Genomic DNA, 26,135 nt, shown 5'->3' on the forward strand with positions numbered 1-26,135 from the left:
TTCTTAAGAGCATGCAATTTTCTGAACCCCAGAGAGGATTGATTTTTCTCTCTGGTGCTAACACATTTGGCAGTAGTAAACTGGGTCTCTAGAGAGAACAATTCATTCTTGGGTACCATTTGTGTACAGAAATATTTAGTAATCCGGGAACCCACCCTAGCAATTTAGACCCAATGAAAACTTTACAGGAACCACCTCCAAATAATTTTGCACTTGGATTTCTTTTTTAGTGATAATTTATCTGTCTACTCTGATGAACCGAACAATGAATGGGTCAGCGGGTGTTTTTCCCGGTTTAAGAGGTGAGAGGGTGTGACATAATTCACTGTTGTGGGGAGGCCAAATGGCATTGACAGTTAATTCGGCAACACACGGGAGTGTTAGTAAAGGGAAGGGTGTTCCAAGCCAGACCCTGATGAAGGCCTTCCAACTAGGGTTGAGCCTAGGTGAGACCTGCCACTCATAAGCTGGGCCAGGCCGCTGTAGGAGCAACCCAGGTAGGGTGGAGTGATTAAGATCAGGCTTGGGGTGGGATTCGAGGAGAAGCAACGGGACTGGGAAGTCAAGGTTGGGGCATGTGCGCTGGGTGGGCTCTCCTTCCAACTCCGCCTCTCACGTCGTCGGTGGAAAGATGCAGACGTGTCCCTTTTCAGCCCTGCCTGGGTCCGGGCACCCCAGGGCCTGAGACCAGACCTGGGTCCCCGCCCCGGACGGCCGCGGGGTCCCCGCTGCTCTCCCCCCACCCCACCCCCAGCTCCCGCTGCATCAGCGGCGCAGGGGACGGGCGGAGGGCCCGGCAGGGGCGGCAGCCGCAGCTGTCCCCTCCCACCTCCTACCAGCGCGAGCTTCCCCGCGCCGCGCTCCCGCCGCAGCCGCGCTTCCCCGCGCCAGCGAGCCAGCGAGCGAGCGGGCGAGGCCAGCGCGGGGGCCGGGCCGCTTCCTTCTCGCCACCGCGGCGTCCTGGGGCGGGCTCCGGCCGCGATGGCAGAGGCTGAGCGGGGCTGAGCCCGCAGCCGCCCGCAGCCCTCGGGCCCCCTTGAGTCCCTGCCATGGCGAAACAGTACGATGTGCTATTTCGGCTACTGCTGATCGGGGACTCCGGGGTGGGCAAGACCTGCCTGCTATGCCGCTTCACCGACAACGAGTTCCACTCCTCGCATATCTCTACCATCGGTAAGGGGCGGTGGCCCGGGGCGCCCTATTCTCTCCCGGTGCCTGTTTCTTCATCCCCAGCCCGGAAGGGATCGCGTGCCCCTCAAGGTAGAGGCGGTGGCGCGGGAGGCCAGGGGTAGGGAATATATACACACCTAGGAGTGAGAGGTCCCCAGATTGGGGCCCTGATCCTGAGTTCCTACAGGTGAGGGGTATATGCTGCCTACAGTCAGGGTCTAGAGATGGGAGTTCTGCCTTCCGGAAGGGTAGCCTTCCCATCCAAGACGAGAAAACAGAGTGTAGGCCAGGGTGCCCTGAGCTGGGGCAGTGAGATTCACAGCCAGTGAAGTGATATACCCACAGCTCCAGATGAAGGGAGGAGAACGGGATCGAAGTGAGGACCAGTTAATAAGTCACTGAGGTACCCTTAGTTTTAAGGTGGGTCGATGTGGAGCCAGGATAGGAGTGGATAGAGGACATTAATCAAAGAAAACTAGTTTCCAGGGCAGTAGTGAAGGTGGGACACCTGGAGGAGGACAGGGATACCATAGTGCAAGGAGGGTGATGGGGGTGGGCAGCAACTGTTTGAAGAAGAATGGGAAGATGGGAAATTTTCATGCCGAGCAGGGGGTCAGCAAATAGGCAGGACCTACATTAGATAGGGACAAAGGCCTGGTGGTACCCTGGCAAGGCCATTGAGGGTCACTTTGAGAATGACTCAGTGGTCTCTCCTTCGTGGGCAAGGGAAGGTCCTCTCTTCCAGGAAGTGTCACTTGAGGGGATTCCACCCCTATCTGACTCCAGGTACCAGACTTAGCTCTGGAGTACCCTTCTCATGGCTCCTGATAGAAACAACCTGCTGGCTGCCTGGTCATTCAGTAAGATTCTTCTCCTAGAAGGCCCTGCTACCTTCAGGGCGGGCTCCAGCCCTCCTTGAGAGCTTCCTCTTCAGGCTTCCTTCTTTCCCTTTCACACTCCTCCCCCAACACACACTCCTTGCCAAGAGAGAAGGTGAGAGCAGTTGCAGTCTGGAGAAGCAGAGGCTTGTAGTTGAGGCAGACATTGCCAGGCAAACCTGGAGACCTGCCTTTGGGATGGCACAGCCATGACTATGACATAAACTTCTGAGCTTTAGTGTCTCCGTCTGTTGAATGGGTCTAATAGTGAAACTTTCCTGAGGCGTTATACAGATTAAATGAATGAAAGCTTGTAAAGTATTTGTTATGTGTGTGGTGCTGGCTGAGTGCTGGTGGTCTCTCTCACTGAGCTCGTAGGGTCTCCTCATGTGCTTTGCTCTCCTCAAGTCACTTAGAGCCAGAGAACAGAACTTGTTCATATTTCTCTGGAACGCAAAGGTCAGCTCCTAAGATATCCAGGAGCCAGGGTTGAGCCACTGTTTGAATAAGAACCATTATGGAGAGATTAGAAGGGAACAGGTACTGAGCCTTGCCTGAGAGAGGGCTGCCTGCCTCTCTAGAGCCCTTGGAGATGAGACAGGTGTTGGGGAAAGTCAGGGGAGTGAGCAGGGAGGGGCTGAGGAGCCATATGGGATATGAGAGAGTTTGCAGGCTTGGGAACAAAGGGCAACAGGTTACTTACTGCTATGGAAACTTGTCCTGATTATCCTTGACAAGGTTCTGAGGCCAGGAGCTGTTGAGCTATCTGCAGTGAGTCAAGGGGTACAGGAGTGGGGATTTGGTATGTGCCTGGATTTTGCCTGAAGAGCAGTAGTTTGCACTCTGGAGTCATGGGTACAAGTCCTAGGAGTGACCCGGACTTCTCCCTTTGAGGGTTTTACTGGTTCCCATCACTTCAGAAGACCTCACTCAGGACTCCTGTCTACTGTGTGAGGAGTCAGCCTCCCTCGAGAGACATATGGCCCTCCCCCTCTTCCATAGAAAGAATGAGGGAAGGAACATCTGTTTCTGAAATACCAAATGACCCTGCAGAGGCTGTACATTCCTTGAAAGAGAACCATCCCTCACCCCACACCTCCAACCGCTAGCCCTCCTTGTCTCTCTGCCATCTTCTTCCAGCCAGTAGAATGCTAGATGGAGTGCAGGGACTTCCCTGGAAACTGTCTGGAGCTCACTGTGATGGGCAGTGGTGAAGAGTTGCATGGTCTGCTTCTATGCACCCCCATCGCAGCTTTGGTATATCAGCCTAAAACCTACTCCTGAGGTTTGCTCTCCGCCATCAGAAGGTGGCCAGGCACCCCGTTTTACATGGTGCACGGACTCCTTAGGATTCCAAAGTCCATGGAAGACAAAGAAACATGTCGTTCTTCACTCCAGCCCTTCAGATCTGCCCCCCTGGGTTTCTTTAAGTGCTTTCTTATTTAAAGCTTACGGAGGCCCTGAGGTCTTCCCCATCTTGGCCATGTTTTCCAACATTAACTACAATGAAAGGGAAAAAGCTGGGTGTTCCAGAGAGGCTTTCTCCCGTGATTTGGAAAGTTTCCCAAGGAAGGGGCAGCCAGGAGATGAATCAAAAAGCCAGGGAAATGGGGGCTGCCACGTCAGATTCATAATTTATCCATAAGAAAATGGGTATGCTTGGGAGTGCCATGTCAGATGTTGGTCTAGACATCTTCCCTCATTTGTTCTGTTTTACTTATGAATGGAGAAAACGGGGCCATTTGCTAATTACTGCCAAGGTGAGAGTTCAGAGTCTTGGCTTATACTGAAGTCACTTTTGGCTGCTTCTTTTATAATTGACTGTCTATTCTATGTAAGAGCCCAAACATTCCAAGAAAGAGCCAGCCAGGGAGACTTAGGCCCTCATGTCCTTGCCACCTGTCAACCCTGAAACTGGTACCACAGGTACTCACTCACTCACTCTCTTCTTCATGCAGCTGACCTGCCAGTTGAGGGCTGATGGGGGAGTGGGGCAGACAGAACGAACCTTAATAATGTTCCTGCAGTTTCCTGATAAGACTATCTTATCTGTTAATGTAATGGAGTATTCCCGTGAAAGACCATGCTAGGCATTCTAGGGACATAAATGCACCCTTTCCTGCCCACAGAAGTCTCTCATCTGGTTGAAACAAGACACGAGCAATAAAGAGTTAGTGCCAAAACAAGATAACTATCTGCAAGTGCTTGGCAAAGCGCCTTTTAGACAGAAGGGATTGACTATAGCTGCACCACTGCTCCCAGTAAAGGTCTCTGAGTCTTGTATGTGCCTGAGGCAGCCAATGGGAGGTGATGTCGCTAATGGGGTTAGGAGGGGAGAGGGGTCCCTGTGGATTCCAGCAGACAGGGAAGGCTAAAGCTGGGCGCTGCCGTGTGGGCTGCCTGTGGGTGGGTTCCCGCAGTGGAAGGGAGCAGATGGAATAAGGAGAGCACAGAGAACAGAGGTGAGAAGTGAGTGGGAGTCCACGGGACTCCGGGCAGTCTGGTTGCAGCAGAAGGAAGATTTTAGGACAGAGAACATTCCTCTGTTTGGTGCTGTCTCCTAAACTATAAGTAATTTGAGGGTGAGGCCTAGTCATATGCCTCTGAGTTTTTATGGGTCGTAGCGCCAGGCCAGGCACCATCCCACCACCTGTGAGATAGTAAACGTAAGGCCCAGTTAGTAGAAGCCTTCACGGGCCTGGCTATGGCTTTAAGCCTGGCAATAGGAGAAAGGCACTTTTTCAAAAAGTGAGGTACCGAAGATGTTAACCAGAGAAGGAGGTGAAGACCTTGAAGGCCCCTCCAGGGTGTGCTGCTATCCACGTGAGGAGGAACCCTACTCAGCTCCTTTCCATACCCCAGGGACCAAGCAGCTGCCTGCACTGTCTCCTTTGTGATTTGGTTTCCGATCTTGACATGGGAAGTGACTCAAACCATCAGGTCCGCACTTCTGAAAGAATAAAGAATATCATGTGACCAGTGCTGTCTGGTCAGGCAGACAGGGGACTTCTGTGGATATTTGTGATCAGGCATCTTCTTTATGGTGGCCAGACTGGGGTGTAATGCTAGCTTGAGGGGGTTTCCCAGGGGTTGGTTTCTGCCTGCTCATGCCCCACCCTTCTTACTCCCTAAGTAGGCTCACCTGGTTCCCTGGGCCTTCCATTTGAAAAGTCTCCCTCAGGCTGCTCCTCTTCAGAGTGAGGAGGGGCTGTGGCCTCTTTCTGGTTGGACTGGTTCGCCTGCTGCAGCTCTACCTGCCTTATAGGAAGTTCAACTGGAACTGGATCTGACTGCCTAAAGCAGGCCTTTGTGGTGACTTGGGGTGGGAGCAGATATCAGAGAGGAGGAAGAACCAGGAGAGCTCTCTCTAGCTGAGCCTGGACCTAAGTGATCCTACAGACACTGGGCAAATGTTTGGGTACTGTAACCCTAGGGTTCGTGACCCCAGGGTCCACAGATTTCTAGAGCAAGGAGCCGGATATGAATACAATACAAGACACAATGAGCCGGGCGGTGGTGGCGCACGCCTTTAATCCATCCCAACACTTGGGAGGCAGAGGCGGATTTCTGAGTTCGAGGCCAGCCTGGTCTACAGAGTGAGTTCCAGGACAGTCAGGACTACACAGAGAAACCCTGTCTCGAAAAACCAATAATAATAATAAAAAAAAAGACACAATGAGGCTTAGGGCTCAGGCTCTCGGCTTCATGCTTTGTCAGACTTTAGCGGATCTAGGGCAGCCTGAGACCCATCTCCCCCTACTCTGTTCCTCCAGGCTTTGTAGAAAGGAAAAGCAGATAAAAAAGCCCCGGGCAGAACAGAAAGAGTCCAGCCAGTGACCTGCACATTCCAGCCCTGAATTTTTCAAACACCCACTTGATCTCTGCGCTTAGTTCTCTAGTTCCAAATAAAAGACAGCGACAGAGCCTTTCTTAATGGTTGCTAGGAAGATTACAGAGGTGAATAGACCCAGCGTACTCGGGAGAGTCCTCCATAAAACTGTAGCTGCTGTCACTCATTATTCTTAGCTCATGAGAATGTTATGGAGATGAGTAGATGGTCAGTGATATGCTATGATGTCATCCTGCCAGTCACCTGAAGACTCATCATTTGGAAGCTGTGTGTGTGTGTGTGTGTGTGTGTGTGTGTGTGTGGTGTACGAACTAATACCCATCATATGTACATCCATTGGATGTCATTCCTTGGAGCTGCCTACCTTGGTTTTTGACACAACACTCTCACTGGGGCCTGGGGCTCACCGATTCAGCTAGGCTTGGTAGCCAGGGAGCTCAGGGAGCTGTCTGACTCTAACCCTGTCAGCACTGGGATCACTGCCTCACCTGGCCTTTTGCCTGGATGCTGGAGAATCAGGTCCGCATGCTTTTGTGGCATGTGCTTTACCAACTAAGCTATCTCCCTGGCCCCATCTGGGCACTGTTTATTGAACAACACGAGAGGCCAGTGTGTGTCAGGCATTAAGCTAGGGCTGGGAATCCAGTGCTGAATGAATGGGGAGAAACCAGGAAGCTGTCTGGCACGCCACGGGTGTGGGACTAGTTTTTTGGTTTTTTGGGGGCTTTTTTGTTTTGTTTTTGTTTTGTTGTTGTTGTTTTTTTACCTCTGTTCCACATCCCCCAGCTCTGGTGCTGGCAGTGTCTTTGAAGGGAGAGGGTTAGTTAGTAAGGAGGTACCGCAGAGTTGGGTAGCCCAGGAGGGTGAAGGTGGTCCCTTCCAGGTGTCACTCTCTCAGCTATCTATTTCTCCAGCTCGTTCCTTCCCCCTTTTGACACAGGCACAGATCCAGCCTCCCACCCTTTCCCCAAGAATGCCATCCCTGGAAGAGAACAGCTGAAACCTGCAGGTCTTGCTGATCTGCACGCCTGCACCTCACTCACAGATCTGCTGGCTTCTTTGAGCGCCCTATTTCTCTCCTGCCTCCCTGCACGTGCTGGTCCTTCCTCCTCCTCCTCCTCCCACTGCACAGACAACTTGGAAATGAGGTTTATAACGTGAAAGTCAATATTTGGCCATTACCCTTCTGTCCTGACTGCCAGCTCTTCTCAGAGCAGCTACTCTTGTAATCTAGTACTTGAGACTTTTCCCTTGTAAAACTGCTGCTTGTCTGAACAGGCATCTGACTTCTCCTTGGTTCTTCTGCTTCACTGCTGAGCTCAGACAAAGAGGGTCCAGGGTTTCCTCCACATTTAATTCCTTCTGCTGGGGAGGAAGGAGCTAATTATCCACCCTAATTTCAAAAAAATATTCAGGACAATTAGTGACTGCCATCTCTTATGCAGGTGACCTGTACTTAAACTATTCCCTTCACTTCTTCCAAACTGGCTTTGGGCAGGCCCTTCATCCCAGAAATCCCTTCAAAGACTGCCAAAAGGAACCTCTACCCTGCAAGCCAAAGGGCAGAGAATGTATGCCTTTCCTGCCCAGCAGAGGGTTCTGCTACCTCTGCACATTCCCTGGAGGGAGCCTGGCATGGAGGTCTGAGGATACCAGATGAGGACCAGTAGGACGATCTGAATGCTACCCTTTTATTACTGGTTTGATGCAGATTTACTGAGAACTCTGGGATGGGGCACCATGATCTAGGGAGAGGGCCTGGAGTCGGCTTTGAAATGTGGACTAATCCTTGACTGCTCTCCCTTGATTAAAATTGTCTCTTCATCGCTCTTTTCTCCTGGCTTATAGTACATCCATCCATCTAGTCATTCATTCATTCACTCACTCAGTCATTCATTCACTGCTTTCTCATTCATTTTCTTGCATGTATTCAACTTCATTGAATATTATTTAATGCTCTGCTCTTCTGCCAGACAAAGAGAAGATAAAATGAACACAGTGCTGCTTTGCCTTCCCAGAGCTCAAAGGGTCATTGGGAGACAGGCTTCCAAACAATCAGGATATTACCATGTAACCAAGGTGACATGCTCTAATGCTTCGAACTCAGAGTGAGGAATTCCTCCTGGGCAGGTTGATAAGGCGTCACGGAAGTGACATTTGAGTAGGATCTTGAAAGCTAAGTTAGTTCCTCACGAGTCAAGGGTCAAGGGAAGGTGCTGGACAGAAAGCACGTGAAGGCTATTTCTCAGCTTGTTGGGACCAGCAGGGACACACCATAGCCCTTCCTGGCTGTGTGTGGAGGCCCTGCTCTCTCCACTACAGATGGATTTGTTAGGGTCAGAGCCTCTTCGTTTTGTGTGTGTGTGTGTGTGTGTGTGTGTGTGTGTGTGTGTGTGTGTGTGTACATGTGCCTGCATGCATGTGCGGGTCTCAACAAGATGCAAGGGTCTTGCATGTTTTCTCACTCTGTAAGAGCTAATATCACATGAAAGATAATGCTAGTCTCTACTAGCTAGATGCTTGTTGGCAGATGCTTGTTGCTTCCTCTGTCTGGAGCCCTGATCCTTCCGCGCTCTCTGTTGTATGCCTTTTACACTGAGACCTCAACCCAGGTACCACCTACCTCGAGAGGTCTTCTCTGAACGTCCCACTTTTAGTCCCTTCCCCCTTGATCCTGCTCTGGCTTCCTGACCATCTCTGAAATGGTGCATTGGTTTCTTTCCTCAGTGTCTGTCTGCCCTGCTAGAATGAGTGCTCTCAGAGCACAGGCTGTGTTTGCTGCTTGTTTCAGGGTGCCTTGCTTAGTCCGAGACACACGGTAAGCATTTGTGAGCACGTGGTTTATTTGAACAAAGGAACGTGTGCCCTTCCCTAAAAGACTTCCACGGTTCCCTAGGACAGACAATGGGTTGTATGAGGTTTTGGGGACTCATAAGACAATGAGAAACTAAGTATGTCAGGCACATGTAAGGCTGTGAGAGGAGAGGAAGAAGACTTCTGCAAGGGGTAAACTGTTTCTAGTAGCAGCTAGCTCTTTTGCTCAGATGCATTCTGTAGAAGAAATCAGACATAGCAGGGAAGGAGGCAGTGACTCCCTGGATGGGCATGTGAGTGGGGTTCTTGGGGACATACAAGGGTTGGTATTTCAGAGTAAAGTCACATGTTGCTTATTAGCCAAGGTTCCAGGGGTGAAGCGGTGCTCGTCAGCTTAGCCAGGCTGCTGGAGTGACCTTGCTAGACCACAGGAACAGCCAGGGAGGCCTGGAGTAAGATGTTTCTTGGACTCAAGCCTTGGGACCACATATTCCTTGTACTCTCATGAGAGTCACTGTTGGACAGGGAGACCCCCTCCATTATCTGATGATAGCTCCTAAACTCTTAGCTTCCCAAAGACTGAGCCTTTAAGCTTCCAAGGGGAAGGAAACACCTCCAATTATTATCATGGTCTCCCACCCATTTCTAATTTTTTACTTAAAATTAAAAAGAAAAAAAATGGCAGGTGAAGCCGGGCGGTGGTGGCGCACGCCTTTAATCCCAGCACTTGGGAGGCAAAGGAAGGCGGATTTCTGAGTTCAAGGCCAGCCTGGTCTACAGAGTGAGTTCCAGGACAGCCAAGGCTATACAGAGAAACCCTGTCTCGAAAAACAAAAACAAAACAAAACAAAACAAAAATGGCAGGTGAGACAGCTCAGTGGGTAAAGGTGCCTGCTGCCAAGCCCGCTGAGTTCAGTCCCTGGGAACACATTGTAGATGGAGAGAAATAACTTCTTCAAGGTGCCCTCCAAAACACACACATACACACACACACAGGCACACGTATACATACATACAGTCATGTATGTTTGCCATGACACACATAGGTATGTATAGATACACAGATACACAAAATAAATATGTAATAAAAATTTGAATAATTATGATTGGGTGTGTTAGAGGACACACAGTGTGTGCATTTGTTTGACTTCAAAGAAGAACAACTGGAGTATCTTTGTGAGATTTCCAGCCGTTCCAGTAGGTACACATGGGAATCGGAGCCTTTGAGCCCAGTATTCTGGAGGTTAAAACACACCCTGGAGTAAGATAGAGGATCAGGATTCTGTCTAGACCAGGGTACCTTCTTATGTCTGCTTCCTGACACTTCCAGAGCAAGACAAGTGTGATGGTGACTAATGTGTTTGCCTTGAGGTCTGTGTGTACCTTTTCCTCAAAGCCAGGGTGAGGGACAGTCTGTCATTCCATAGAGGAGAAAGTCAGTCAGCATGTGGTCCAGGGAAGAGTGAGGTAAGAGTCACCAGACTGAAAGTGGAAGGATGCAAGTGACAGGTGGGACACAAGGTTCTCTTCCTCTTCCTGGAAGGACTGTATGCCTTTGTCTTGAATCCTCTCTTGCTCTGACACACCCCTCACTTATGGAGGTGGCATTACTAGTCTCCTGAGGAGTTATTTGCTAAGTGAGAGGATTGGGATTTTTGTTTTGTTTTGGTTCTTTTGAGACAGGGTTTCTCTATGTAGCCCTGGCTGTCCTGGAACTCATCCTATAGACCAGGCTGGCCTCCAACTCAGAGGGTCACCTACCTCTGCCTTCCTAAGTGCTGAGATGAAAGGTGTGCACCACCACTGCCCATCTGGGAAGGAGTTTTGGAGTCAGCCAGCCACCTCCCCACAGAGTCTGCCTCTACCTAAAGCCTGTTTCAGTGTCGATCAGGGTGACCTGCTTAGAAGTGCCCTCCAGCCACACCCCATACAAACTGCACATGCCCAGTATATGCCAGTTTCGTGCCAGGGTGGAGAATGAGAGCATTCATGGGACTGAGGCTTGGTAACTGGAGCCAGCATGGCCCCAGAGATTGGGTGTCTGCCTTGGGTTTCAGCTGTATTATATTGTTCCTTATGTGGCGTCTCGTTGCTAATGAAAAGGCTCAGGTCACGATGCTGGTCCTTTGAGCTATGGTTGATCGAGGTGATAACATTTGGCATCCAGAGACAGCCCTGTTTCCACTCGAGCATGTGGCACTCAAGTTGGTGGACTGGCAAGCTGGCACCTGGTCTTAACCCATGAGGTGCTGGCTGGAGGGAGGCAGCTGCTGATACCCATAGAGACAGCTTAGGTTTGTTGTACTCTGGAGACCCTCTGGGTTCCACAGTTGGTAGACTTTGCCTTTTGCTTTGCTTAGAGCTCTGTTCCGCCCTCCTCCCCAGCAGGAAGCACTCTCTACTTCCTAAGGTTCTTTCCATTGCCCAGGCTGTGACTCTTGGTTTATGTTCTGGTTGGCCTTCTGTTACTGTGATAAAACACTCTAACCAAAAGCAATTTGGGGAGGAAAGGGTTTGCTTGGCGTACACTTCCTGGTTACAATCAATCACTGGGGGAATTCAGGACAAGAACTCAAGCAGGAACTGAAATAGAAATCATGGAAGAATGTCGCTTACTGACTGGCTCACTGGCGCATGCCCAGTTAGCTTTCTTATACAGTCCAGGCTTACTTGCCTAGGGATGGTGTTGCCCACAGTGGGCTGGACCTTCCTATATATTGGTGCTATATCAATCACCAGTCACAACAGTTTTTTATAGACATGATCATAGGCATGTTTATAAAGAAGCCAAATCTTCAATTGAGGTTCCCTCTGCCCAGGTGACTCTAGGTTGTGTCAAACTGAAAAACAAACAAAACAGACCAACCAGGGTAGACTCCACTCTCCTTCTCTAGAAGAGATTGGTACGGTCTACAGCTAACATTTCATAAAGCCATATGCTGGATTTTGGTAGGGGTTTTATACATTTTCTCATGCTCTTCACAAGCGTCTTCTGACATTGGGATTGTCTTTGCCCGCTGAACAGGTGAGGAATTGGAGGCCTAAAGAGATTAACCAGCACTCCCATGACCACACGGGTAACTAGTGGTAAACACAGAGTGGAAAGCGAATTCTGACCACCCATCGTGTTCTTTCTGCTGTTGTTTTATTTTTGTTTTGGAATTGTTTTGTTTGTTTTTGTTGTTGGTTTTGTTTTGTTTTGTTTTGTTGAGACAGAGTTTCTTTGTGTAGCCCTGGCTGTCCTGGAACTCACTCTGTAGACCAGACTGGCCTTGAAATCACAGAGATCCACCCGCCTCTGCCTCCCTGGGACAAAAGGCCTGCGCCACCACCAGTGGGCCCCCATGGTGTTCTTAATGTAGTCCCTGCATCATTTCTGAGGGTTGCCCTTGTCACCTTCAGCAGTGGACAGGAAGAGCCCCAGACAAGTCCTGTTGCTTCCTTTCCACAGCCTTCACCTTCATTGCTAGACAGGAGAGCTGGCAAGCCTTTAGGATATTTTTGGAACCAAGTAAGCACCAGGTCTTGTCTCTGGCCCTGTCCTCATGTCACCCCAGATGTCAATGCCCGGAGAAGAGCCGTGACCATCTCTCCAGTCACTGAGGCTGGCACTAGAACTGCACTCGGTCCTGCCAGTCCCTGGCTGGCACTGTGGAGACTGATGCCCCAGTGGTAGAGGCCACACAGCCAGAACCCAGCAGAAAGAGAAGAGGTCAGAGGTTCCCTAGTCCACAGCCACATGGAGAGGGCATCGCCATTCACAGATGCCCAGTGCCTGATGTTGGCACAGAGCGTGCCTCTCTGTTCGTAAGTCACAGGTGCATACCTGGCCTTTGTTATGCTCTCTGGGGCAAGAGCTTTATCCCTAGTGCTGTGTTTACACAGAGGCAAGACTCAAAAAACAAAGCAAAGCGGTCAACAACAAGAAGCCTTAGACCGGAAATATGTTCTCTGGCCCTTAGGTACTTTGTTTCTAGATAGGGCTTGAAGACAAGAGTAAGAGGCAGCAAAGATAGGGAACATTGCTTTCAACTCTTCTTCCAAACCCCATGGTTGGAGTACTGCCTACCAATGTGGGAAGCCTGTAGGCAGCAGTGGACAGTCATAGATAGGCTGAGGCTCCTTTGGAAGTCCTAAGACACCAAGCCAGGTGTCGTGGCTATGCAGATACTCAGAAGCTGAACTTGGAGCCTGGTCTAATCTGATTCCAGTACCATGGTTCCAGTTCCATGGCTCATGGCTCCAAACAGCATGTTCATTAACGAATGCCTCTGGTCCTTTTTAGCATCCCTTTGCCCATGTTCCTCCTGACAGGACCTGGATAAGCCTTTCACTTCATTGAACTCCTGGGCTCAAGCAAGTTTCTTGCCTCAGTTTCCTAAGTAGCTGGGACTACACGTGTGTGCCACTATTGCTGGCTTGGAGGGAGTTGGTCTCAAGTTAGTGAGCTAACCCTCCTTGCCCTTGTTAGTTAGGCCGCCTCGGGAATCACCTCTGAACCCGTCAATGACATACAGTCAAGAGCACACTGCACCCATACCTAATTCCTTGAGTGGAGGACTTGGCTGCGGCAGGCACCATGTTGGATACAGCAGCTTGCTGGGCTTTGGGTCCTGGGTTGGAAGAGACCCCATCTGATGCCTCCTCGGCTTCAAAGGGTTGGAAGCCACTGGCTGAGTCAAGAGCATCCCTGTAGATTTTAAGAGACTGGTTTTTCCAGTTCTGACTCAGCTATAGGATATGGGCACATGAACAAATTGGTTTCTACATGCCTTACAATAACAGTTTCCACGCCCGTGAGCTTCACTGGGATTCTGTAGCTAAGAGGCATTTTTTTTTTTTTTTAATAAAGGCAAGTATTATTATGAACCTTGGGTGTGGTTCTGCCTGGAGATTAGCTGGAGGTTCAGCACGAGTTACATTTGATGAGTCTGGGCCCCAAGAGTTTCCATCGCAAAGCTCCCTCAGGCTGTTCTTAACCCACCAAGAATAGCAGAGTTGTCAGGATCTTGATGGTGAAATCCATTTTGTACTGAGTCCTCGGGTTTTACAGTCCCAGAGCTTTTAGGTGCCTTAGTCAGTAAACAGAAGGTAGACGTATCAGTAACTTTTGTATTGCTGTGATAAAACACCACCACCAATGAATGCAACTTAGAGAAGGAAGAGTTTATTTAGCTTTTGTTTCCAGAGGGATGAGAGTTAAGGTAAGAAACAGACAAACAGTGGCTGGAGCAGAAGCTAAGGGCTCTCTCTTACACCTTGAACTCCAAGCAGGAAGCAACAGTGCCAGGCCTTGGAACCTCAAAGCCTACACCAAATGACACATTTCCTTCAACAAGGTCACACTTCCTAAGGCTACCCAAACAGGGCCACCAACTGGGGACCAAGCATTCAGCAGACATCTGAGCCACTGAGGAACATTCTCATTTAAACTACCATGGTAGGAATAGAAACTGCAGGGGGTTCGATGTTGTACACTTTCTACTTCATTATACACAGAGACCTTTAGGAGGCAAGTGGTGGTCTCATTCTACAGGTGAGAAAATGGAAACTGGAAGAAATTATGATTTGCCTGTAGTCATATGTTAAGTGTCCAGTTCAGTCCCAGGTCTTTCTGATTCCAGGGCTAACCAATGTCTCTCCCCTACATTATGTTCTCAGACTTCCTCTAGCTAACTTTCCGCCAAATTCTGCACCAGTGGTTCTCAACGTGTGGGCCTTGACCCTTTTGGGGGTCAAATGGGTTTCATTTCAACCCCTTTCAAAGGGGTTGCCTAAGACCACCGGAAGACACAGATATTTACATTATAATTCATGACAGCAAAATTACAGTATGAGGTAGCAATGAAAATAATTTATGGTTGGAGGTCAGCACAGCATGAGGAGCTGTATTGTAGGGCCGTAGCTTTAGGAAGGCTGAGAACCACTGCTCTACACTGTCTGTTAAAATACAGTTTCTGAGTCTTACTCAAATTAGGACTTAGTGGATTTAGGCAAGTTAAGGTAGCTATATTTATTTCTTTTTCTTTCTTTTCCTTAATTTTTATTATTTAGGTTTTAAGGTAGCTGCATTAAAATAAAATAAAAAAGAAAAGAAAGAAAAATTTCCTGGGTAATTCTAAATTTAGCCAAGGTTTTGCAAAGTACACTCTGAAAGAGACTGCCCACACTGCCTGCCTGTCTTGACAGTTCAGGTGCAAAGCTTTTGATCCACGTGGCTGGCAAACTTAAGATGTGTGGGACTCTCCCGGGAGCTTGCTGAAACAGACTGCTGGCCTCACACCGCTGGGGTTCTGAGTCTCCAAGGCTGAAGTGGGATCCAGGCACTCGCCTTTCTAAGTCCAAGAATGCTGCCAGGCTGGGAATACCCTTTGAACACTAATGTCCTGAGAGCTCACTGACTGAGGTGCAATCCACAGATGCTGAAGCAAGATATAACTCCTCCAGCTTCAGTTCACACCTCCTGAATCCAAATCTGTGTGCATCTTAATTCTGCCTTGGAGAAGCAAGATGTGAACAAACCCTGGGGTGGAGGGAGATGGAGAACATAAGGCGCAAGAAGGAGGAGCTTCCTGCTAGCATCAGCAGCAGGGAAGACTGCTGAGAGACTGAGATTCCAGGAGAGAGGACTCTTCTGTGAGAAAGGGTGACTTTCTGTGCTGTGGAAAGTCACCCTGAGGAGAGGGCACACAGGGGCTGAAGGACAGTGACATGAGGATGTGACAGGTGAACACATTTGAATAATTAGTTTGCTGAGCAGCCAATAGTCTGAGGTAGGAAAGCTTGAGTCTACAGGGGACTCTGTCAAGCTAGTGTTTTGATTCTGTCTTGCAATAGAAAAAACAAACAAATCAACCAACAGTCATGCAGCATAGAGCAAGGTCCTGGGTCAGCACATGGTACTGCCGGCCAGGGTCCCATTGGTAGGATGGGTAGAATGGGAAGCTCAGGGGAGGCGGTGGACATAGGGTAGAGGAGTGCATGGAGATCTTTGGAGATCTTTGGGCTATCGCATCTTTTATATTTAAAGAAAAAGGTGGGGGAAAGCCTTCAGAAGATACAGACCGTTCCTTCATACATTAATACATATGAATAAGCTAAGGGGAAGGCCTTTATTTCTCAGACATATTAAAACAAACTTGGAGTGGCGAGGTCGCAGTACAGCCTGTAAGAGTGGAGGTTGCTGGGATCCCAGAATTGCCTAGTCTTGACTCCTGTCCATGCAGGTCCAAAGAGAGAGAGAGGACTGAACCGGAATGAGGCTCCAGCATCGACTCTGTGAATTCCACATCTGCTTATCCCTTCTGTCCCTTCTAACAGCATCGTCTCTCCCCCCTCCTCTCACAATGAAGGTCTCCTTAGGATTGACAGCTCCCCTCTCAGCACAGCCCTTCCTTCTCAAGGACCCACAGGAAACCAGGAAACGGAAACAGTAAAGACTTCTCTTTTGGTTTACGTTTCTTTGTCCCTATGACAAAATGTCAGACAGAATCGACATAAGGAAGGTGGAGTTTGTTTTGGCCCACAGGTTGAGGGCCATGGTAGATGCTTGAGGGAGCTGTCACATTGCATCTGAAGTCAGGAAGCAGGAGGAACTGAATGCTCCTGCCTTCTCGCCTTCCCACTTTTATTCAGCTTAGACCCCCCAAATCTTGAAATGGCATCACTCACATTTAGGGTGAACCTTCTCACCTCAGTTGATAGAATCTAGAGACTCCCTCTTGGACGGTCCAAAAAGCTTGTGATTCTGCATTCCTGTTGAGTTGATAATATTAACCACTTCCATGTGGAGTTACATGCTAACACATAACTCTCCCCTCACGCCCCACTACAGACCCCCAAGAAGCGGTACAGGAGGGAGCATGCATTCCAGCATCAAGCAAGCCTTTGTTTGAAACTCTGATCCACACTGTGCCCACCTCAGGCAGGTTATTTGCATCTGGGCCTTTACTTCCTTCCTACTCTCCCCTGTAAGGGAGGGACCATGTGTCTCTGCTGCCATGCCCACCTTGAGACTGAGACCTGTGCAGGGCACAGTGGAAAATTTCACAGATGTTCAGGAGTAGAGACAATAAAACTACTTATTCCTTTTCTCCAATGAATACTTTGAGAAGGAATGCTCCTGACCAGGCTATGAGCATGAGTTAGTTTATTATATGGGGAAGTCCCTGTTCCTTCTTGGTTGAAGGTATCATTCTTTGAAACAAGAACTTCTTGATTCTTGATTGCCTCCTATGTCAGGTTCTGAGGAGAAGCCAATTTCTGTAACTGTTTGTCCAAGGAGGGAGGAAGTAGGCTGCTGCCTCCCACCAGGGCCAGGTGTCCCTCTCCTTTCATCTTCTTCCTCTTCATCATCCATCCTCTTTACACAGGGAAGAATGCCATTTGGAAAAGTACAGCCGAATAGATATGAATCAGCTCGGGCAGGCAGCAAATGATTCATGTCTGACCGACTTGATTTAGTTTGGGTCTTCCATTCTGAAGCTTCTTCTCCCTTCTAATTAAACAATGATTGCTCCTGGTGGTGGGAGGGACGAGGCTGACTTTAATGTCTATATTGGTGGAAACCTGGGTTCAGGAGAGATAAGAGAACATACTTTCCTGCTTGGCAAAGCCCAGATGTGGAGGGAGAGTGGCGGCAGGGTTGGGAACACTAGCTCCCTTGGGACTGTCTGTGCCCGATGTACAGCTACTCGTGGATAGTCCACAGTACCTTTCCCATGTTCCCCGCTGAAGACTGTGGGTTATGATGCCCTGTGACTTGCTTGTGGACAATACATGAACCTTTCAGTTTACCCCATCAGACCTAGCTCTTGAATCCCTGGGCATAGTGCCTGGGCACAGTTGGGACTGGGAAAGGCATGGTGATCCAGGCATCTCTCCGGACCCTGCCAGCACGCACATGCTCACCTCTCTTCTTGTAGATTTCTCAAATGTTTCTGCTCTGGGTCCTTCAATCTGGAGGGACTGGCAGTTTAGCTCTTTGGGGCCTGGGACAGAGGTTTCGGAAAACTCTGGGTTTCCTGTGCCTTCCTGCATTCTCTATCAGTTGATGGTCTTGTGCACCTGCTGCATGCCAGACACTGCGTGCATCGGAGTGTGCAGGCCGGCGCTGTGTCTCTCAGGGTCTTCTTAGCAACCCGAACATAATTTGTAATGTTCCCACTTCCCTCTGTCTCTGTCTCTCTCTGTGTCTCTGTCTCTTTCTCTCTGTCTCTCTGTCTCTCTCTCTCTCTCTAGCTCTGGTTATTCTGGAGCTCGCTCTGTAGGTCAGGCTGGCCTCAAACTCAAAAATCTGCCTGTCTCTGCCTCCCCAGTGCTGGGATTAAAGACGTGCGCCACCACTTTTTATTGCCGAGAAAATGGGATCTTGGGAAGTTAAGTGGACATCCCATCCACAGGTCTCAGTGCCTCTTTAGGGTCCGTTTAGAGCTAAAACGTCAGTGCAGGTGTTTGCTTCTGGTCACCTTTGTCACGTTAGACCCAAGCGCAATCCCTTCCGTGCTTTTGCTTTTTGAGTGTCCCGGCCTTCTTTGAAGGAGCCCTTTCTGACTTGCTTGCTTTCCCCAGGTGTTGACTTTAAGATGAAGACCATCGAAGTAGACGGTGTCAAAGTGCGGATCCAGATCTGGTGAGTCGAGCCGTAGGAGGAGGCAGGTAAAGGAGGGACAGCTCTGAGCTGCCCCTGAGTATCCATCACTTGTAAAATCTCTACCCTTCATCCGAGGTAACTGGATACCTGTATGAAGAGAGAGGTCAGAAACCCCCATCTTCTGTTCTGTGAACCTTAACCTCAACAAACTATGGGAGTGGCAAGAGCTCACCAAAGGGAAGGAAGTGGGGGGAGTTGGTAGGAAAGTGTTGTGCGCTTATCTCAGAATTAGTCTTCACTCTGGAGCTGTACCACTTCGGTTAAAAGGAAGGCTGAAAGCACCACTCTCTGCTTTAGCTTGGAACTGTTCATTGAGATTGCCTCAGTACTAACTACATGGTACAGTTTCCACTATTGGCCACCAGGGGCTGCTGCATCTTTCTGGCCTAAAGGTCTTAGAAGTCCTTTCCACTATATGGCGCTACTTCCCTGTCCTGGGCACTGGGTGTGTGACAACAGATCCTCCCATCTGCTCAATCATGGCCAAAGTGACTGAGTTCTGGAGAACTGTCTAAAGCTCCGTCAGGTTGTAAGTCCTGAGAAGAGCCCTTGGGGTCTTGTTCGTGGCGATGCCAAGGACCAGGCCTCTCACTGCAGACTAGGGTGTGTTTGGATACTCCCAGAGGTTAGAACACTACTAAGTTTTCACCCTGAAATTCTGCAGCATTTCCTTCTAGGTACAGGGGCTCCTGGCTCCTGCTCCTGTCTTCTCTTCTATCCCCATGGCCTCTTCTCTGAGGGACTGTCTTTTTCTTGCAGGGACACAGCAGGGCAGGAGAGATACCAGACTATCACAAAGCAGTACTATCGGCGAGCCCAGGTGAGCCACCATTTCAGGGTTAGACTTGGGAGACGGCTACTCACACTTGCAGCACTGGGAGTCCGAGATGCCTGTGTCACTGAACACTGATGTGGAGCCTCAGATTGCCTGCCGGGAACCTCAGTCTTTCCCACTAGTCGTTTGTTCTTCAACTATTCACAGACCCGCTTATTGTACCTTCTTCACTCTCACACACAACCTTTGTTCTGCTTCCTCTACCTCATGCCAGAGAGCCTGGTCAAATCAGGCAGTGCCCTGCTAGCTAAGAGAATCTAAGGGAAAAGCAAGCAGGTCTAGACGCTGAGGTATCATCACTGTAGGGAGGGAGAAGGGGGGAGTGGGCCGGACATACAAGGACCACCAGTCTGTACATGACCGTACATTCTTCTGTGTATGTCTCTCCCATCTTTGTCTCTCTCTTTTTCCCTCTCTTTCTCAGGGAATATTTTTAGTCTACGACATTAGCAGTGAGCGCTCTTATCAGCACATCATGAAGTGGGTCAGTGACGTGGATGAGGTAGGAGATACCGCCTCACTGATGGGATGGGGGAAGGGTGCTTAGGAAAAAGCAAAACAAGGGCCACAGGACAAAAACAAGCTCTAAGGTTCGGTCAAACAAACAATCTTGCCCTTTCCAACTTGACATAGAGACCTTTGCGTAAGCCAGACAGGAAAAGCCAACACTTCCACACTCGTATGCGTTATACCCTGCAAGGCTTCTGTGGCCATGTTTTTCCTGGAGATGCATTAGTCCCAGGACTGCCTCATGGGCAGCTTCCTTCCCAAAACTTCAGGGCCAGGTGGAATTGCAAGTCTGTGCTTCTAGACCTGCTGTGCACATGGTGGAGCCTTGGCAAAGCCACATCGACTCCTTGGGTCCCTGATCCCTCATCTGTCAAGTAAAGGTCAAATGAAGCCCAATGTAGTTCAGACATCATTCGTCCAGCCCAGAGAGGCTTCTGTTGTGGTGTCTTCTACCCTAAGATGTGCCTGTGACACCCTTTGGGGGTCAGTCAATGGTCCCCATGACACTCCATTCCCAGACTCACAATGGAAGCTGGGCACTCAGTACCAAGCCCTTTATAAGCTGGCTTTCCCTAGTCTTGAATACCTGTGACAAAAATATATAAATTAGACCAGCAAAAAAAAAAAAAAAGAAAGAAAGAAAGAAAGAAAGAAAATTAACAACAATAATAGCAAGATCGCAATGTGCTATCATAAAAGTTACTTATGAATTGTTTACTTCTGGAATTTTGCATTTAATATTTTTAGATCAAGGCTGGCTGGTGGTAATTGAAATTGTGGGAAATCCAACTTCAGATAAAGGAGATAGGATTCTTGTACTCTGGGAGCCTATTCTGTCTCTAGGGTTCTTGAACGTGGTGGTGGAGACTGGTGGAGACTGGTGGAGACTGGTGGAGACGTATGGGGTCTGGAATGAAGAAGAGAACTCACTTAGGCCCACCTCCATTTTGTCCCTAGTATGCTCCAGAAGGAGTCCAGAAGATTCTCATAGGGAATAAGGCTGATGAAGAGCAGAAACGGCAGGTGGGGAGAGAGCAAGGGCAGCAGGTAGGTGGAGTCCCACCCTTCAGGGCTTTTGTGGTACTTGCAGGGCCTGTCCAGAGAGCAGGGACCCAGGAGTGCACACACAACACAACCTTAGGGAGTTGACTTTCTTGAGAGAGAGAGCTTGCTTTCCGATCCTCAGGGGTCCACATGGGGGAGAAGATAAGAGCTCTTAGGCAAGGTCCAAGACGCCCTAAACAGGATGGCACTCAGAAGACCACCTCTGTGACAATGAGGAAGGAGCTGCTGACATTTTCAACAGCATCTGTGCACAACTGACATTTTGTACTTGGGGAACATCTCCCACTCTACCCCTTCCACACCCTGACTCCACATGCCTGGAAAGTGTGGGAATGAAGGGTCCCCAGGGAGCCAAGCCAGGGGCAGAGAGGGTTCAAGCATACCCACACACGCAGGGAGACCACACTCCGACACAGCAGAGAGGTTAATATTCTGAGGCATCCTCTTAACCCTGAGCACCTCAGGAGTTTTCCTCTTCCTCTGCAGTCAATAGCATTCCATTATTCCTTAATATAAAATTGATTTGGGGGGGGGCATAAAAAAGTAACACAAGGTTATTAAAATGTGAAAATAGAGACATACCCGACAAGAGAAACAGGTTTTATTGAACACTATGCACGTGGCACCGTGGCAAGTGCTCTTAGCTGTGTGACCCCGTGCACTCATCCTCCAACCCTGCATGCAGACACTGTCATTCTCCTTTAACAGAGAATGAAGCTGGGCCTTGGAGAGATTTGGTAGGAACTTGTCCCCGCCTTTACAGATCTTGAGTGGCAGGCAGCATGGCGCCTAGATTGGGTCTGTTAGACTCAAAGCCCCGTTTTCTCATTTATACACCTCATGTTGCTGTCTGTGTCCTAACGTAGTGGTGCGTGTGTGTCTGTGTGCGCATGTGTGTGTGTATGTGTGGGTGTGTGGTGTGGACTTGGATGAAATGGGTGTATTGGTGGGACGTCTTGTCCCATTCTCGGCTAGCCTATGTCCTAAAAAGCCGGCAGTTTCCTGAGAAGTGAGGCTTCCAATCATTACCCCAATGCAGCCTGGCTGGGGCGTGCACTGGCAGGAGCACACACCAGCTGGCATGAGCCTCCCCTCCCTCACTGACTGTCTTTCAGAAATGCCCTTGTCTTGCAGCTGGCTAAGGAGTATGGCATGGACTTTTACGAAACAAGTGCCTGCACCAACCTTAACATTAAAGAGGTGAGAACCCTGAGACTTCCCCTCTGTGTCTGGTGGGATGGTGAGAAGCAGCCGCAGACAGGAGCCAGGATACAATGGGCGGCCCCTCCCACCTGGAGGCCCCTCCCACCTGGGCACTTGCAGGGTCACTGGAAGCAGAGATGGAGATGCTGGCCTAACTTGTGTTCCTTGGCTTCCCAGTCCTTCACGCGTCTGACGGAGCTGGTGCTGCAGGCCCACAGGAAAGAGCTGGATGGTCTCCGAACATGTGCGAGCAATGAGCTCGCACTGGCAGAACTGGAGGAAGACGAAGGCAAACCTGAGGGCCCAGCAAACTCTTCAAAGACCTGCTGGTGCTGAGGGTCCTATGTGGAATCGCGCCCCGCCCCCCAACTCCCCTTCCCTCAGGATGCCTGTGGAGGCAGGGAGTCTGGGCTTTGAGCACCACTGTCCTTTCATTTGACGATCCTGTTGAAAACCAGTAGCTGCTACTTCCCTGCCTGGCCCTGTGAGCAGCTCTGCTGTGGTCTCCGAGCAGCCTCTGCCCCTAGCCCCTCTATCCTGGAGAGGTAACCTTTCAACCTGTCTCCCAGCCGCAGGCCTGCTGTGACCCCAAAATGTGCTGCTGGCCATCTCACCAGCCCAGACTCCTGGGACAATGGTCAAGGCTGGAGTCAAGACCACTTAAAGACTCCTTTAGTGCATCTCGTGGACTCTTTGCTTTTTCTCTTCTTTCTTCTCTTTCTCCACTCCCTTCCTGCCCTTGTCTTTTGCATCCCTGTCATTTACTCTCTCCTCCCTTGCCTGTGTGTCCTGCTGAGCACTGCTGATGCAGTTCTTCTTCTTTCCTTCCTGATTCTGCCTAAGGGAATGGACCCAGGCTCTGCCCCAGGGAGGACGGCTCACCCTGCTCTAGGGTGGGCTGAAGGCTAAGGGTGCTTCTTCCTCCTCCCCTCCCCAATGCCCCTCCTTGTGCCATGGGCTGCCTCCCCAGTGGTCTGGGAAGGTAGAACACTGAGGTAGGAAGGAAACACTAGGTGGTCCTCAAACATGGACTGGCTTCTTCTGCCTTTGCCTTCTGCTGGAGTTTTGGCCTTGTCTGCCTCCCTATGTGCCTCTGTGAGGAACTGAGTCCAGAGGCGGGCACAGCAGAGAAGAAAAACGAAAAGATGGGGTGGCAGGGATTAAGTCACCTCTGTTCTCTACCTCCCATGCAGTGAGTACACAGCCTTTTCACCTGGATGCATGAATTTAAATATGGGGATCCAGGCCTGAGGACACCAAAGGGCAAGGGAAGCCCTGGGGTCAGATACTGTACAGTCAGCCATGAACTCGAGAAAGAGGCAAGCGCAGATGTGAAGGGCTGGCTCCTAGAACCAGGGTTAGAACAAGAGCAGAGGGCGCTTCACAGAACAGTGAGTGCTGTGGTGACCGCAGGGCGTCCGTCCTGTGTGAGAACATTTACCCAGACTCCCCGGCAGAGGTGACAAGTGATGTCATCAGTCACTCCTCTTTCACTGAACCCAGCCTTTGGAAGTTGAAGTTTTCCCCCAGAGTCTGGACAACAGGCCTTAAAACATGGGAAGAGAAGGGTGTGTATGGATGGAAATACTTGGTGCTGTTCTGCCTTCCAGGACTCCCTCCCCCTGTTCCCTTATTCTAAGTCTGCTTGTAGCTTTGCCAATTGCTGTGTGGCTACCAAGGGAGGGAAAGATACACCCTCCTCCAGAGTTCTATGCTCAGGAAGTTTCTTTAACCCTGTGGTCCAAGAGTAGCTTGAAGGAGGCCCCTAAAAAAACAAAAACCCAACCCTAGTAGGGTTCATCCTTACATTCCCAAGGTGGGAGGAGCTCAGGTAAGAGAATAGTCCCAAGATGCACTTCAAGGCTGGGGCTGGAGCCAAAGCAGAGGAAGAACTGGGCACTGCCTGAGCATTCACTGACCAAGGTCCTTTCAAATCCAGGGCACGCTATGATGACAGAGAGCCCCACACCTCTTTAGTTCTCTAAAAAGGGAGATGGGGGTGAAATTACTGGGAATTTCTCCCTGACTTAGCAAACCAGGAAGCTGGTGGCAGGAGAGAAGAGCTCAGGATTTCTGGTGGAGGGAAAAGGAGAACAGGAACAGTAGTCCATTGCTCACTAAAGAGAAACAGAGTGTTGGCTCGAAGACTGGACCACGACTGGCTGAGGTGGTTTCCTTGGGGACCTTCTCCCAAGTCCTAGGTAGACTGACACAACAGTGAGCCTACCTGCCTTTAGGCAGGGACCTGAGGAGAGCTACAGGGCACAGGCCCTAACCTGTCACAAGTGTCACTGTCTTCTTGTCCTAGCCCCTCAAAGAAGGACATGATCTTTACTACCCTGAGGATTCTGGGAGGGAATCTGGGGCTACGATTCTGTGGAGTCTGTGCCATGGTCACAGCTCTCAAGTACAGCAACAGAAGGAGGCTGGGATATGAGGAGCACCTGTGCTAGCTCTCTTCCTGAGTTTGCCTCACCCTAACTGCCAGTCTGGGTGGTGGCTTGGGTTGTGTCATTGGCCTTGACTGTTCAGCAGGCTTTCCTGGCCTGTGTGCCTGTTGCCTGAGATCACCTCACCCTGGTACACCACCTGAGTCCCACTATCTCCCTGTGATGGGTGACCTTTGCGTACTGTGTCTTGGGTCCATTATATGAATTGTGAGCAGGGTTCATCTATTTTAAAACAAATGTTTACAAAATAAAGAATATTTCAAACCATAGGTGTGCGAGCCTGCATGAGTCTCTGTGAGGGAGAAGGTGTTATCAGGACCTTGATGGTGTGACATGGGATACAGTGACACTGACAGAAGAGGTCTGAGAAGGCTAAAGCCACAGTGGAATGACAGTGGACCTGGTGAGCGTTGTCTGTCTTCTCTAGTGACATCTGCAGAAGAGCCCAAAGCAAACCGCCCACTGCCCACCTGTGAGCTTACAGGAGCAGGGGTGGGACCAGGAGGAGGCTGAGCATCGTAGGGATCTTTAAAGCCAAAATGGTGGCCATCTGTTGTGGCTAGATCAGGAAGTCCTCCCTGGAGGCATTAGGAGGGACTGGGTAATGTTTCTGATTTGCTGTAATAGAGCAAGCACAGATGTTCTCCATATTCCAGATATCCCATCCCATGAGATACCCCATGGGAGCCTAGGTTAGACTGGAACCTAGGAAGGTGAGGTGTTGGCGGTATGGAGATGCTGGAGACAGCCAAGGTGGGTAGGAGGATGAGAGAAGGCACGAAGCAGGACAGTGGCAGTCCTAAATCCCCACTGCACTTTAGAGAGCACTTGCAGGACTCTGAACACTTGCTATGTGGGAGGGAGTGGTTATCTTTATGAGTCCAACCGATAAGGAAACAAGAGTCTGAGAGAGGTTTAAGGACTTAACCAAGGGTTCCAAGGAAATAGCGGAGTTATAAATGAAAGTCACTGCCCTGGACTTCCTAGAACCTAGAGTGTAGATAGTAAAGCTTTGGAATATCTATCTAGAAAAATCTCTATAAGCAATTCTCTTTTACAGTCAGAACTGAGAACTGCCCACCTAAGCTTTTCTGCCTACTGAGACTAAGGAGACTCATTCTGTTCCAGAAACCATAGGGAACATGCTTTGTTAGTGCATACCCGAAGTTTCCAGCTTCTGGAAAGTGGGGGCAGTGTGTATACCTGGAGACAGCCATTTTAGGAATACCTTAACAGTTTTACTCAGCGGTCAGAAGTGAGCCTCCAGGAGACCCATGAGGGCCCTAGGTTTTCTTGAAGCAGTACAAAGCCATGCAAGACGTATAACTTGCCTGAAAAGGGCTTGCAAAGGGTTAGCAAAGAAAAGGCATCTTTCTCTTTGGAAGTCTTGGGTGCTGGAGGAAGCTCTGGAGAGCAGAGAAACCTGGCAAATTACTATCAAGTTCCTATTTACATTATTCCCAAGTCGTCGTCCCCCCCCCCCCCCCCGCCCCACACCCTTTAACAAGCTCTGCGGCATTAAGAGATGGGCAGTCCCTGGCAAGTAGTTTCTTTGTCTCCCAACAAATCAAATCCGGAAGACTAGTTGCCTGACTTGCTGACTGTTTTAGGAGACAGCTCCCATTGGATATGTACCTGTGAAAATGCTCTCTGGGAAACATTTGCCTTATTAAAATAGCCAGGATAAACCTAATGGTTAGTTTTACTG

General features: G+C 49.7%; 1 protein-coding gene across 3 annotated transcripts; it reads left to right on the forward strand.

Annotated features, from left to right (window-relative positions):
- The first annotated feature begins 280 nt into the window (after window positions 1–280).
- Window positions 281–24,696, forward strand: Rab15 (RAB15, member RAS oncogene family). 3 transcript variants are annotated; one of them, XM_076921931.1, is made up of 7 exons: window positions 281–302; window positions 18,283–18,343; window positions 19,124–19,184; window positions 19,624–19,701; window positions 20,667–20,756; window positions 21,909–21,974; window positions 22,155–24,696. In XM_076921931.1, the coding sequence occupies exons 2-7, from the start codon at window positions 18,297–18,299 to the stop codon at window positions 22,311–22,313; spliced, it is 501 nt and encodes a 166-aa protein (XP_076778046.1). In that variant the 5' UTR covers window positions 281–302; window positions 18,283–18,296; the 3' UTR covers window positions 22,314–24,696. The 3 variants fall into 3 exon arrangements, with proteins under 3 accessions (XP_076778046.1, XP_076778047.1, XP_076778045.1); XM_076921932.1 differs by lacking the exon at window positions 281–302 and adding an exon at window positions 428–497; XM_076921930.1 differs by lacking the exon at window positions 281–302 and adding an exon at window positions 864–1,173.
- The last annotated feature ends 1,439 nt before the right edge of the window (window positions 24,697–26,135 follow it).

The sequence above is a fragment of the Arvicanthis niloticus genome, chromosome 23, assembly GCF_011762505.2.
Source record: "Arvicanthis niloticus isolate mArvNil1 chromosome 23, mArvNil1.pat.X, whole genome shotgun sequence".
Classification (NCBI taxonomy): Eukaryota; Metazoa; Chordata; class Mammalia; order Rodentia; family Muridae; genus Arvicanthis; species Arvicanthis niloticus.

Bases quoted from the DNA above. Each gene is read 5' to 3' on its own strand.
- Rab15 (XM_076921930.1), top strand. From the start codon at position 1,050: ATGGCGAAACAGTACGATGTGCTATTTCGGCTACTGCTGATCGGGGAC. The intron at 20,757-21,908 runs GTAGGTGGAGTC...CTTGTCTTGCAG, and splicing joins GGAGAGAGCAAGGGCAGCAG to CTGGCTAAGGAGTATGGCAT. The intron at 21,975-22,154 runs GTGAGAACCCTG...TTGGCTTCCCAG, and splicing joins CCAACCTTAACATTAAAGAG to TCCTTCACGCGTCTGACGGA.